This window comes from Vanellus vanellus (genome assembly GCF_965231255.1).
Source record: "Vanellus vanellus genome assembly, chromosome: 3".
NCBI lineage: Eukaryota > Metazoa > Chordata > Aves > Charadriiformes > Charadriidae > Vanellus > Vanellus vanellus.
The window spans coordinates 54,360,978-54,375,828 of NC_138907.1; the positions used below are offsets into that span (position 1 = coordinate 54,360,978).

At 40.8% G+C, this 14,851-nt stretch overlaps 1 protein-coding gene across 1 annotated transcript in view; it reads left to right on the forward strand.

The window, feature by feature from the left end:
* Positions 1-14,851, forward strand: part of LOC309669915 (utrophin-like) — a gene marked incomplete at its 3' end in the record, with an annotated part of 108,317 nt that overhangs the window by 78,463 nt on the left and 15,003 nt on the right. The window contains exons 5-13 of the mRNA XM_082480712.1: positions 1,473-1,565; positions 2,454-2,626; positions 6,660-6,775; positions 7,859-8,022; positions 8,596-8,799; positions 9,951-10,132; positions 10,849-10,999; positions 12,477-12,596; positions 13,618-13,719. Of these exons, the coding sequence (XP_082336838.1) occupies positions 1,473-1,565; positions 2,454-2,626; positions 6,660-6,775; positions 7,859-8,022; positions 8,596-8,799; positions 9,951-10,132; positions 10,849-10,999; positions 12,477-12,596; positions 13,618-13,719 (1,305 nt within the window). The remainder of the gene's footprint in view (positions 1-1,472; positions 1,566-2,453; positions 2,627-6,659; positions 6,776-7,858; positions 8,023-8,595; positions 8,800-9,950; positions 10,133-10,848; positions 11,000-12,476; positions 12,597-13,617; positions 13,720-14,851) is intronic.

Sequence of the window (14,851 nt, forward strand, 5' to 3'; positions counted from 1 at the left end):
ACTTTGAAGTGTAATTTGTGGTTCCATGTTAATCTCACAACACAGTTTTAATTTGGTTCTCCTAACCAAGAGACCTATGGGGAACTGAAAATTTTCAAGATGATATCTGAAAGCAGAACTGAAGCCACTCATGATTGTGTGATAAGAGGAAAAATATTAGTGGAATACCATTATATTCTTACATGTCAGCAATATAGTCTAAAACAAAATGAAACTTTTTTCTTGTCTCTTCTGTCGTTGTAGGCTACATCCACTGAGAGCCAGAGTATAGTCTCTGTTACTGTCCTGTGGTCATCTGTATTGTTTAATTGTTAGCCAGCTCCGTGGGTTTTTTCTCTATGACCACCACTTCGGATGCCAAACAATACCCAGATACAGTTCTCAGAGATAGCATAAGCTGGGAGGTGTCTCTGGTAGGCACTGCGGATAACACTGTTTAGGAGCAGGGGTGAGAAAGGGAGAAAAAAGCTTCCCTATCGAGGTGAAATGCACTGTGCCGCTTGCACCTGGGCTGGAGGATGCTCCTGGCTCAGGTTATTTACCAGAATGAAGCTCCACCATCTGCCCTGTGTGGGAGTGCGTTGCAGCATCTGCTCTATGTGTGCGTACACCCGGGGAGGTATTTGTCTCCTCTGCCATAGGCAGCTGTTCCTAGCCCAATTTTTATAGGCATGGTGGTGACTAATGCAGTGTGCTGCTGTTAGTTCCCTCCAAAAGGTGGTTCAGAGTTAGTGCTGCTTTCTCTGCGTTGACTGAATGGAGACTTGATGCCCCGTTTCAGTTCAGGCTCTAAAGCAGCACTGAGTGAGTATCTGATAGAGTGCTCTAAGCTTTGCTGCTTCTGAATACTTGATGCAGGAGGGGGTAGCTGCTTCTGTCCTCACGCTTGCTAAAGTAATCTCCTTGTCTCTCTTTTTGGGTTTTTTATCTTTTTAGTGATCTCAGTGAGACCATCACCAAAACTATATGGAGTCCGATGCATATAGGAAATTTGAAAATTTTATTTTTCCCTTGAGCTTTTGATCTCCTTGTATAAACTTGTCCCATTTGGATGCTGGTTCATGCAAAGGATAAACCTATTCTTAATTACAGAGTTTTCATGGTTCTGTCATATCTCTGAGTGTGTCTAGGAGCAGGGACTGCTTAACTTTTTTATTTAATATCAGATACTTCATGTTTTCATTTCTATTGGTCAGTTTTGACTGCTGCTATGCATCTGTATATTAGAGGAGAGGATAAAAGTTTTCCAGTGGAGTATCCTCTTTGGTGCCATCTTTTGTCTTGTTGTTTAAGTAGTTATCATGACAAACTCAGATAGACAGTACTCTGTCACCTCTGGTTCTCTTTTTCTAACTACTTTTTATTTCACAGCACTTGAAAATACATGGCTGGGCGGCCAGGAATATGGGGTGGGGTTGTGACTTGAAGCTGTGATAACAGTGTTTAATATAGAGTCGATCCAACCTCTCCAGGTGGAGTTGGTGAATATTGGAGGAACTGACATCGTTGACGGAAATCACAAGCTGACGCTGGGGCTGCTCTGGAGCATTATCTTGCACTGGCAGGTGAGAGGCTGCTGCGACATCTCTTCCTTTCCAGGAATTGTGTGCATCGGTCTGCTGGGATTCTCACAAACCTTCATGGGGTTTTGGTGGCGGAAAATACTGCTTCTATTTTGGGCTGGTAAATAAAGGCAGGTCAGTGTTTGGTTTCTGATCTCTGTCTATTGGCTGCCTCCTGTGACACGTATTCTTGTATGTGCTCAGTTGTACTCAGTTTCTCAGTTTAGTTCCTGCTGGTGTTAATTGCAGAGAGGCTTTTCAGGCTGAAGCACTGTGTTTATATTCTTTTCTCAAGGCTTTTATGCACTACTGTTAGCAGGTGGTTTTTTACTATCTACGTAGCTGTGTTGGGCTTGCATCTTACAGGCTGCTCTGTAGGTTTGTTTCTCAGTCTCATAGTTTGAATTGCTCCTGGTTTATTCAGGTACCTGGGAGGGTCGTTGAATTCACTTGGAGGGACTTTGGCGGATGCTTATGCATAGTACCCAACAGCAGACTACTTATGTTGGCTGAGCAGATATCCTCTTCCTGCAGAAAACCTGTGCAAGTTGTATTCCTGGGGTTTGCTTACTGGTGGAACCACGGCACGAGGCAGTGAGAAATATTATACCCCATGCTTAGCGTGTAGGCAGCACTGAGGAGAAGGGGGAGGATCGTAACGTGAGAATAATGTGGCATTATTACGTGAAGCATTACTGGTTCTTGTAATCAGTAGAGTACAAAAATGGCCTGAAGATTCCTAGTGCCAAATTGTGTGTGAGGAGTTACTTTGATTCATAGCTTTTCATGGGAAGAGCCTTTCACAATTTGTGAAATAGCTTGGTTCAAAGGTTTTGTCAGCAGGAAAAATAGAGAACATGTCTGTAAAGTGTAGTTGCTGCTGTCTTGCAGGTGAAGGATGTCATGAAGAACATCATGTCAGATTTGCAGCAGACCAACAGTGAGAAGATCCTGCTGAGCTGGGTTCGGCAGTCCACGAGACCTTACAGTCAGGTCAATGTTCTGAACTTCACCACAAGCTGGGCAGATGGACTCGCCTTTAATGCTGTCATCCACAGACACAAGTAAGTGGCAAACAGCTTATCTTAGACCTAGTGAAGTAAGCAGCTTTTTTCTGTCTTCATGAGCATTTGACAGCTTCTAGCCTGTTTCGGTGATTCATTGTTTGGTTTTTTATTGTGGTAACAATAGCAGTGGAGGGATGTTGCCGGAGCCTTGCAAAGGATGGAGCCAAGGCAGCAGTGTAACTCCCTCAGTTCCTGCACATGCATGCACGCTTGCTAATTGTGGATTTGCATCCCACTTAGTATGCATCACAGCGAATATGCTGAATAGGTCTCTGCAGGGGGGTTTGACCACCTCCTTCACCTGTACGTCCTTCCTCCTGCCCTCCCTCCTCTGCAAAGGGAAACGTTTCTGCAGTTGGAATTTGCCATATCATTTTAGTAGGAAGATACAGCAGCTTCAAAATGAAGAAATAAGAGAGACAGGCTCTGTAGCTTTTCTTAGTTTTTGAATGTGTGTTGCTTGAAAGACAATGTATGCCGTTCTTTCAGGAGAACTGTTGAGTGGAAGAATCAAAGGGTAATAGGGATACTTCAGGTATGCTAGCGTATTCATTAGTTTGTACATTATACTTTATAAGGAATGCTGTTAAAGCTTCTTTGCACAGATCTTTTGTGTTCTTTCTGATTATTGGAGAAGTCTTTGGTAGTCTAGAGCAATCATCATTACAGATTCCTATGAAACTTACCAGTTGTTTCTTTTTTTCTTGTAAGTTTCTTTGAGATCTGCTTCTGGGCAATCCATTCTAATACAATGTACTTTAAATGAAGTCAGTTCATTGCTTTGCAAGGGCTGACTGTTCTTAACCATAAATAACCGTTTTAACATGGTAATGGTATGATAATATCTAAAATTTAACCAGACCTCCTGGCCACCAGTTATCTGTCATGGCAAATGCCTTACAAACACCCAGAGTATTTATATCCAGCAGATACAAAGTGTTTGCCAAAGCCTATGTTCACTTTGAGCCTGCTCTTCTCTGCTCTTAAGTGCCCATTTGGCCTGTGCTCACTGAAATAACAGGCTCGGTGACTTCAGGACGGGTCTGCCCTGACACACCTCCGTGCCTCATAGGCAAGAGCTGGCTTGTGTTCAGCCTGCACGGATGCATGGGGAGCATCGGCACCACACTGAGGGCTCCTGAAACTTTGGAAGGACTGTTCTGCAAAGGCAGAGCCATACTAGCAAAGGTGTCTCTGGAGTTTATCAGTAGTATTACCAAGTCCCTTCTCGGGATGGTGTGAGCTGTACTGATGGTTTTCTTACCGCTGTAGTTGCCTGCAGTGGCATAGTTCTACTGCTGAGTGTGTGAAACTTTGTGATGCAGAGTGTCAGCTTTAGACACAAGTGAGTCCTAGGTGACCTGAAGGAAGGAGAGAGAGGTAGCAAAATTGGCTTCAGGCTGATTGTTGTCCTTGTGTGTTGTGACTGTGTGCTTGGGCTTTGCGTGATCTGAAGTCTGAGCTCTGCCATTTTCAGAGCACTGTTAAGTAGCAAAAACCGCCGCTGAAAACTTTAACTGAGTAATTCTGCTTTCCTCTGACTTCCTAAACTTTCTCACTTACCTGGCTCTGCTGATCTCTGAGCCTTTTATTCCCTGTTCATGGGAGCCTGGCAGCTGCCAGAGTGTCAGAATTCGGCTTTGCTGTCCCTGGGCAACAGTCCTTTAGCCAGGGAAGCACCATTTTGCCCACGCTTCTGAGAAATTTTGCACTGGGTTTAAATTTAGGTTGGCTTTGAAAGAGAAGCTTTAAAAGGCACTGGGAAGGAACAAAAGGATTGGGGCAGGTTGCAGAAGTGGTAGGACAACAAGGCTATTTATCTTACCTAGGCAGTAGTGCTTCCCATCTGCCCTGGTTTCAGCTGAGATTCATTTTCTGTCTAGTGGTTGTTGTGTTTTCGATTTGGTATGAAAGGAATGTCAACAATACATATTGTTTTGGCTGTTGCTAAGTAATGTTTACACTAGTCAAGGACTTTTTTCAGCTTCCCCTAGAAGCTGAGAAGGAGCATAGACAGAATAATAGAATGGCCAATGGAATATTCAGTACCATAGACATCGTGCTTGGTGTACCAATGGGGGTTGGCTGGGGAGGGGGGAAATCTGGGACCTCAGGTCAGGCTTGGTGACCAATTCACTGGGCAGTGAGAATGACTTGTGTCTTGTATATTCTTTTACCATTATTACTATTGTTATTGGGTTTTTTCCCCTTTTCTGTTATTGTTCTATTAAACTTTCTTTATCTCAACCCATGAGGGTTTTTTTTTCCCTTTCCCCTCCTTTTCTCCCTGTTCTCCCTATTGTTCTCGGGAGGGGAAAGGAGGGGTGAGTGAGAAGCTGGGTGGTCCTAGTTGCTGGCTGGGGTTAAACCACAACGCCTACCTAAGGGGCATTTTCAGTAATGAATTTTAAATTTAGCTTAATATGACACTTAATGTAGGAGAATTTTTATGGATCCCATTAAAAAGTTTAGTAGCTTGCTTTTCTCTTTATGTATCTATGAACAATTGTTAGTAGTGCTACCTCTTGGCTATAACATCTAGTGACTTTGTAACACTTGCAGTACTTAATAAAATTATATGAAGTAATAGGATATCTAACATTTTACTGTGCTGGTCTTGGTCTCTTTCATTTCCTAATATTAGCTTAGTTCTCCTTTGAATTGAATTCTGCTCTTTGGTACAATTTTCTTGCTCATAGGTAAATGCCTATGTTGCATTTCAGTAAAATTTGTGTTAACACAGTGTGCAGTACATATACAATATGCTTATTGCAACGTGTTCTTCAAAGTAAGAGTCTCTGCTTAGCCTTTATGTGAGTCTGTGTGGTTTTCCTTGTTGCCTCTTGCACGGAGGTACAGTATTCCATTAGCTTCTCTCAGGATCTCTGTATATCTCTGTTCCTTGCTCGCCACACCTTCCCTCTGGTTTTGTGCTTCTCGGACCGCGCTGGCTCATGCCCTTCCTGTTTCACAAAGTACAGTGCACAACAGATGTTAAAAGGATACTCTCAGGTCAATTTGCAACTGAATTAAGTATTAAAAGACTTAAAGGCAAGCCCATCTCTTCCTCCACAAGTTCTATAAAGCACAGAATCAATAGCAGCGTTTTAATGAGAAGCCACTATTACAGGGGATCGGGAAGTATTTTAATGGCTTTGTAGTCCTGTAGCTGTGCTGCTGCAGCACTGGGCTGATCATGCCTGGTCTGAGTAGGTGCCACCAGGAGAGGACCCTGTTTGCTGACCCCACTTCCTGCTCCGTGCTCTCCTCCTTCCCCTTGAGACCTGCTGGGATGGTTTGGGTGCACGGCCAGACTGGAAATTTGGGTTGGTTAACACTAATGTGAGCTGAAGGCTGCTGGCACTGTGAATCCATCAGCTCCTTGGTCTGATTCACATCGTGACTCTCATGAGCACTTGTGATGGGAAGGGATTTCTGTAGGTGGTGGTTGTTTGTTTTTTTTTTTTAATGGGGGAAAAAGGCCGTGGGGCAGGGTGAGCAAGCAGGGGGGGAGACCACTGCTGCTCCTGGCTGCTGATGGTCTGGGGTCGTCACTGAGCCACATCACAAGTTTGGAATGAGGCTTTCCAGGAACAGAGGGACTCTTGACTCCCCAGCAGAGCCTGATGCAGAAAGCATGTAGTAACAGTAATGCTGTGCAAGAAATACTTGAAGAAAACTGGTTCTGTAATAAATTTTAAACACGGACTTTATTTTCTTGTTAGTAGTATTTAATCTCCTGTTGCAGTCAATGAATGTATGTATAGCATACATAGACTGGAAGGTGGATGTTGCTGTGGAGATGCAGTCAGTTAATTGATATGTGATTGCCAGACTGTCACTCATAAAAAAGAAAGTGCATTTTTGTATTTATGCATTTGTGTATATACACTTATCTTTACATTTTGTGTGTGTGTTATATTACTTTTGAAGCTACCTTCATATCCTTAACTTTGTACTCTGTACGGTGTGGAATTTTTTCTTCAGGTAGAATTTACTGCTTTCTTTACTGCTTTGTCTTTACTTTTAGGCCTGAGCTTTTCAGCTGGGATAAAGTTATAAAGATGTCCCCAGTTGAGAGACTGGAACATGCTTTCAGCATAGCCAAGAACCATTTGGGAATTGAGAAACTGTTGGATCCTGAAGGTGGGATATTGTTATTTTACTTGACTAGAAGGCTTTTTTGATCTCTCTTAAAAGAAATTTCTTCTATTGACATTTACTATGAATGAAAATTCCAGCAGTTTTGTGCAGTGATATTTTGTTTCAAGCCCTTATATTTGGGTTTAAAAGAATGTAAATGGTAGGGTAAGGGTATGTCTGTGCGTGCGTATGCTTCGGCTTCTTGAATGTTAAGGTTCAGATTGACTTAGCATTCAGAGACAGTATACAGAAGGTGAAATTGGTACCCTGGCTTTGTTTTATTTTAGGTAGGAGTTCTACTGGGAGGGTCTGTGCTTTTCAGATGAAGTTAAAGTATTATGTAGAATGGGATAGCTTAAGAGCTTATGATTTTTTTTGTTCTTTATATATACACTGAGTAGCAGTAGCTGGCAGTGCTGTAAGTACTTACCATGCAGGAATGCTTATCAGGAAACTTTTATGGCCCTTTTTAAAAATCCTGAGCTGTCATTCTGCTTTGAAGTGAGCCTCCAAATATTCATTCTGTAAGACAAGCTCTCAAACTTTATAGATTCAAGCACCACTTTCTTAAAAAAAAAAAAAAAAAAAAGTATTAACTGAACAGTTAGCACTCATACTGAGAGATAAGTGAACCTGAGTCAGTGAAACTCTTTTACATATCAAAAGTAAGAAAATGAACTGACCAATGCTGGGGGTGGGGGTAGGGCCTAAATGGAAGTGTTTCTTTATGTGGGATATTGTTCTTGAACTGCATTAGTGCTTGGGAGATGCCCTAGAATAATTTTTCCCAAACAACTTTTATTCCTTAATAACTTCAGGTTTGGACTCTTACTTTCAAAAAGAACATTCCTTCTAATGCGAATTCACTTCCAAATGCAGAAAATTTATGTTTTAAAGTTTTTTCTCCTTCATACTGTTTTCAACATATTTCAAACCTGGCCTTTTAACTTAAAGCTTACTAAAGGCTACTTAACAGGAGAACTTGTGATTTACGCTATGTGTAAAGTCTTAACTTTATTCTAAGTACCAATTTAGAAAAGCAGCTTCTTCATTTATTTTTCCCCATGTTTTATCTTTTTGATGCAGATGTTGCTGTACAGCTTCCAGACAAAAAGTCTATTATTATGTATTTAACCTCTTTGTTTGAGGTCCTTCCTAAGCAAGTCACCATGGAAGACATCCGGGAGGTGGAAACCCTTCCAAGGAGATACAAGCAGGAATGCGAGGATGGGGAGTTCAACGTGCAGCAGGTGTGTTTGTCAACAAAGTCTGCCTGGCTTTTCTTGAGTTGTAATTTTAGCTGATGTTCTGGCTGGTCAGTTATCTCTGGAACATGCCTTCTATCTTGGGCAAGACAATCAGGAAGATATGAAAAATCATGGCATTTTCGTTGTGATTGACTTTGGTGGTTTTATCTTCCTCTTTTTCTTCTTTTCTGATTCACATACAAAATCCTGTGTGTTGAGGTATAAAGTTATGCTTCTTTCTCATTTGTCTTGGCAAGCTTGAGAGGGTGGGCCAAAATCTTTAACTGAGTTTGCTGCAGAACTTGTGGTGGTAGCAGTGGGTTTTTGTTTGGGTGTGAGATCCACTGCCCTGTTAAATGAGCAAGATTAAAGTTGTCTTTTCTATCCAGGTTCTTTATTTTAAAATGAAAATTCATTAGTGGTGACTGTGGCCTTTCTCCTTAAAAATGTACCCAATGATTACTTTTAAAATTTTATGAAGGATTAAAAGGGATCTTAGTTGTTCTATTTTTAGTATCATTTAGAAAGGCACTATCTTTGCACTTCTAAGACATCACTTTTCTCTTGGCTGCCTAGGCTGTAACGCTTGAAGAGGAACAGGGTGGTTCTAGAGCAGAGACTCCCAGCACGGTGACAGAGGTGGATATGGACTTGGATAGCTACCAAGTTGCTCTGGAAGAAGTTCTAACATGGCTGCTGTCAGCTGAGGATGCATTTCGGGAGCAGGAGGAAATATCTGGTGATGTTGAGGAAGTCAAAGAGCAATTTTCCACCCATGAAGTAAGCTTCTCTTGAAAAGTCGTTTGTTGTTTTGTTTGTGTGTGTGTGAGCTGCAGAACTCCCATTTCCTAGTCCTTATCCAAAACCTGCCATCATTTCTTTTGCCTTGTTTTTTCTAAATTAAAAGCACCTCTAACTGAATGTTATGGGTTTGGTGGTTTTGGTTCTTTAGTGCTTTTGTTTTGTGGGTTTTTTTTGGGGCAAATAATAGCTTCCTGAAGGTGAAATAGATCTTTTTAGGAGAACTTACAGTGGAACATGCTGTGAAACTTTAATGTATTTTTTTAAATCAGCTTTTGGTGGCTGGCTCAGTGGTGTCTATAATACAAAGACAGTCTGATCCAGGCTGATTTGTGCTTCTCTTCTGCCAGCTGCTAAAAAGCCTGGTCAGCCTTATGTCACTTGCTGTTAAATGAGGCCAATGCTGAAATTGATAATAATGTCAGTTTAATTCAGTGGTCTCCCTGTCGTGATTAGCATAGTTTATTTCAGAAACATGTGTTGTTGCTTCCAAATTATTGTTGTTTCCAAATTGTTTTGTTTTGGTTCTGTTCCAAGTCTGAACAAATGTTCTAATGTTGCTAAAAGTTTCAAATGTCATGTTAGATGTTTTAGTTTTCTCCTGTGTCAGCTTACTGTGTACAATTGAATTTAAAATCTGAATGCTGATCAATATGAAGAATTTTTTTTCCTTGTGCTACTGTTTTAAAGCCATGAACCAAAGGAAGAAGTATTCTGGATTTATAGTAAATATGTGGTTTTTTTAATGTTTTTAACTCATAGGCTTCTATTTGCTTTCCTATGGTACATTTCAGATCTTCTTTTATGTTCTGTTGGCCACAGGTAAGTTGCTGGGTTTTTTTCTTGGTGAATTTGTTCAAAGGCTGTCTCCTGACAAACAGGTTTTTTTCTGAGGTGGCCATCTTTTTTTCCTCAATTAGCTCTATTTCACTGGCTCCAGAATTTTTGTAGCTCGCACAGAATCTTCTATCATAGAGAGGATCAGGTCTGCCATGCTTGTGTGTTTGATGGTGCCAGCTAGTTCTGCAGCACTGTTTCAAACATGACAATTTATTAGGACATTTGCAAACTCATAAACTCCTGTAGGAGCTCACAGATCATGGTGATGTGGCTGGTTGTACCTTTTCCAGAGTTTTATGATGGAACTAACTGCACACCAGAGCAGCGTGGGCAGCGTTCTGCAAGCTGGAAACCAACTGGTGGCCCAGGGAAACCTGTCTCCCGAAGAGGAGTTTGAGATCCAGGAGCAAATGCTGCTATTGAACTCCCGCTGGGAGGAGCTCAGGGTGGAGAGCATGGACAGACAGTCCCGGTAAGTCATGCCGCACAACCCTTGCTAGAGCTGCAGGACCAACCTCTGGTGCTTACTGCATCTCGACCTCTGGCACTTACTGCATCTCAGAGGGGTTGGTCTGCATCCATTTGTAAGAATTTTTTTTTTTTTCAGAAATAACTCTTCAGTTTGTGACATGAAATCCAGCTTCTTTGTACTTTCCAAGGTGAAACAAAGGAAATAAACATAACTGGGGTTTTTTTTGGATTCCTGTAATTTTGTGACTGTTATGTTATGTAAATGTGCCAGACTAAATATGTAGTATCTACATGCAGTGGTTACATAAATGTGTTTAAGTTCAATAAAGCTCACAGTAGATGTGAATAGCTATGTGTGTTTACACAACTAAAATGCACTTAGAAGATTTTTTTTTTCCCTGCCTGTGGGTTATCAAGCTAAGAGCTGCACATCAAAGGAGAAACTGCATTTCGTTGCAGCTCTCAGCAGAGGCTCTGTTAGTGGCAAATCCCTGTTGCAAGAAACAATCTCTGATACAAATTGCATAATTCACTTTTTTGTTGAGAAAGAAACAAGGATGCTTAACTATGTTCCTTAGCTTAATGGTGAAAATTTTATTTGACAGTGGCTAACTGGTTTATGAATAGCCTTGCATCTTTCCTATAGGAACTAGAACTTAGTCTCTTCCCTTAGGAAAACTATTTGTGAAATAATTCTGCCTGTGCTTCCCCCTGCAGCCTGCATGACATGCTGATGGAGCTCCAGAAGCAGCAGTTGCAGCAGCTGTCCGACTGGCTGACGGTCACAGAAGAACGCATTCAGAAGATGGAATCTCAGCTTTTAGCGGAGGATTTGGAGTCCCTTCAAAAACAGCTGGAAGAACATAAAGTAAACCTTTTTTGTCTGTTATGTAATATGCATGGGAGGAGTATTTGGAAGATGTGTATTTTGGTGGGTTTCTTAGTTGAGAAACTTGATTGTGTTCGAAATCATATATGGCTGTATGCTGAAGGGGCTGCGTTTGATGTTTGGAAAAGGATGATGGTGGGGTATAAAGGAATTGGAAGTTTCTGGAAGTGCTTTCTTAACTGAACACTTAAGCACTGACAACTACAGCAGAAACTGTTATCTTTGCTTCACGCAGTAAGCAAAACCTGTAGGGGAAATTGCGTTACCCTCACTTCATGCAGGAAATGAGGCCTCTCCGGGTAAATTGTAGGTGTGAGGGAGAGTATGACACATCCTGTGGACAAACATGCTTTTAATGACTGGCAGGCATTGCTAAAGCATGTGTCAGACTCGCAGATTAAAATAAAGCGGGAGCTAAAACTATCAGGAAGGGGCCTCCTGAGCCACTGATTCCAGTCACTGCTCTTACAGGGATAACATCCTAAGGGGGTGCATAGACACTGCTCTCTGATGTGTGCACAACGTTTTGGGTCTCAAATAAGTTTCTGGGTGGGAGTCCAGCTTTTCTAGCCTGCAGTGGGTTTTTTTTGAAGGAGAAAGATGGCCTTTTGATACTTGTCATGGTTGCAGCTTTGGTTTTCGTACTCAGTGCTGAGGTTTGACCTTCTCCCCAGCATGGGATGTACTCCACAGTTCTTGCCCTGTGAGGTATTTTTAGTCTGTGTAATTTCCTGTCCCACATTTGCATTCTTTCCTCTGTCTTTAAAGTCTGGGGAGTTTGAGGCGTGTTGTTCATGGAGTAGCTTAGGATATTCTGGGATAAAAAGTGATATTTACAGTACTGTAAAGGCATATTGATCTTGCAGAGATATTTTGGAGGTAGGCCTTAACCGTGGAATCTGTTCTTCTAGCAGTTTTATGAATGCTTAAGTCTACAGATTATTTCAAACTAAGCAGAACTGTATGCTTTCTACAGTTTTCAACTGTTGTCTTTGAACATCATGATCAATTATAGCACTATTTATACTTATGAGAGTTACATTGTCAACGATTAGAAGACAAATGTTCTTAGTGATTTTTCCCTGTTTGGCATGCCCTATGACACTTGTTTATTAAGAATAATAACTTTTTATAGAAATATGTAAGCTCTCGTACCTGTAACAGGAGACATATAGGAAGTCAATGCGGCTGTCACATGATTCTCCTAGAAAAGTATGGTGCATACAGCTTAAAACACTCTGCCATGTTTTCCAACATTTTAACAGAATGGGTTTGGGTTCATTTCTAGCAGTCTTTTGCTTACATTTACTGAAATTGTGCAGTGATTCCCAGTAAAATCTGTGCTTAACTGCCGAATCTGAAGTACTTTGCCACAGCAGTTGTGTTAGTCACTGTGGCCAAAACAGCAGATTAGCAAATGTATTCAAAGTTGGTAACCTCGGATTTGTTCTTCTAGAGCCTGCAGAATGACCTAGAGACAGAACAGGTGAAGGTAAACTCCCTGACGCACATGGTTGTCATTGTTGATGAAAGCAGTGGGGAAAGTGCAACAGCTATTCTGGAGGAACAATTGCAGGTAAAATCATAGTTTGGGTTGGAAGGGACCTTTAAAGGTCATCTAGTCCAACCCCCCTGCAGTGAGCAGGGACATCTTCAACTAGATCAGGTTGCTTAGAGTCCCGTCCAACCTGACCTTGAATGTTTGCAGGGATGAGGCATCTGCCACCTCTCTGGGCAACCTGTTCCAGTGTTTTACCACCCTCATCATAAAAAAAAAAAATTCTTCCTTATGTCTAGTCTAAATCTACCCTCTTTTAGTTTAAAACCATTACGTCTTGTAATGTTATAGTGCTATTTTTTTTAACTGTAGTAGCAAGCACTTAAAACCTTTGCATATCATTGTCAATCAACATTTTTTTGTTTAAAGACTATGTATCCTAGAAAGTAATTTAAAGTAATATTTATTTATTTATTTTTTGTAGAAATAATACTAACAAAAGAATTGTTAAATTTGCTCATGGTGAAACCTGCAAAAGTGGTTTGGTGACTTTCAAGCTCAATTCCCGAGGAGTCAAGCTGTTGGCATTCCCAGAGACTTAGGCACTTCTGTAGTGTATTCTTTCAGCAGTTTCAGTAAAATGGGATGATGCGCAGTACAAATCTTATTTCACTTAAGTAATTTTCATTAGGAAGTTAAAAACCAATGGGAAAAACATTTAGGCGTTAGCAGAATTTATCTAGAGAATATAGTGTGAAGTATTTTCCCATTTTTGTCAGAAGTTAGACTGTAACCTGAAGTATAGGGAGCGTGAAACAGAATTTATTTAAACAGAATTCATGATGCTTTGTTCGCTCCTTTTGAAGTCAATCAAAGAGCTCACTGACTTCAGCAAGAGCAGAGATAAGGCCATAGGTGAATGCTCTTGAAAGTTTTCACCTCCGGCTTTGTGCAATACAACAATAGCAATTACTGGCAAGGAGGTAGCTATAATGCGGAAAGAGGTTACTGTGAAATAGAAATTATGCTTTTGATTATCTGATTTTTGAGTTTCCTTGTGAGACTCGTGTATGTTCATGAGCTTACCCTGCTTTTGTAGAGGCTCGGGGAGCGGTGGACAGCAGTTTGTCGTTGGACTGAGGAACGACGGGTCAAGTTGCAAGAAATTCAGCTTTTATGGCAGGAGCTGCTGGAAGAGCAGGTGAGTAGCTCTTCAGTTACCCAGAATGACTGGTTGAATTGTGGAGGGGGAAAAACAACCAACCAAAAAAAAAACAACCCCAAACCACTTAGTAGGGTTTAACAGCACTCGGAAAAAAGCCTTGATAAACTAGCTTTTGTGTTATTGTTTGAGTTCCCAGAGTTTCTTGAGGAGTAGAGTAGCTGTGCAGTACAAGAGAAGTCTTTTTCAAAGTCTAAGTAGGAAAGTTTATGAACTTTTATAAACCTTATAAAATAATTTCCAAGGTAGTTTGCAAAATGGTCAAGAATTGGGAATATCCATGGTAGCAAAATGACAATCAATAAGTATTTGGTGGTTTGGTAATCACAGAAATTTTCCTAATTAAGGTATAAGTGCTTTCAACATGGATACTTGTACACAATTTTGCAATCAACTACTCAATGGATACTGTTTTCAAAACCAGTAACATAAAATATTTGGTTAATATAGCAAAACACCCAGCTTTTCTTACTTTGCTATGGTTAGGCAAACGGATTGTGAAGAAGATGACATTGTGAGTTTTGTCTTGCTTTGATATTGCGCTCAAACAAAAATAAACCGATGGCATAAAAAATATGGCAACACAACTACGTGTTTGCACACCTAGTGCTAGAGCTTGTTTTGTGTCCCAGCTTAAAATATTTGATGGCTTTTCCTTTGAAAGTTTTACTTAAATTGTTGTGTTTCCTTAAATGATGGTATTTATCACTGTAAGCTATTGTTTAAACTCTGCTGTACACCCAGATTGTTTAGACATTTGAAAGAAGTAGAACAGTGCTGATATAGCTGTTGCTATCAGTTACAGCCTGGTTTCTTTGACAGGGTTGTTTTGTCTGCATTTTTTTGGGGTTGCATATGTATTTCTCCCTGACCCCTCCCGTATCTATTTGCAGTATATTGATAATCTGAATTTGCAGCTCATGTGACCTTGCTGTTCTGTGGACCCAAGGTTCAGATTCTGGTTTGTCCGATGCCAAGTATCTATTTATATATATTTCTTTAAAATACTACGTAAGAGTATGTGTACATACATACAGAAAATCTTGTGCTAACACTTTCCGGCAGCTCCTGGGCAAGGTAAGTCCCTGAGCTGAGAAATAAGGATTCCTCA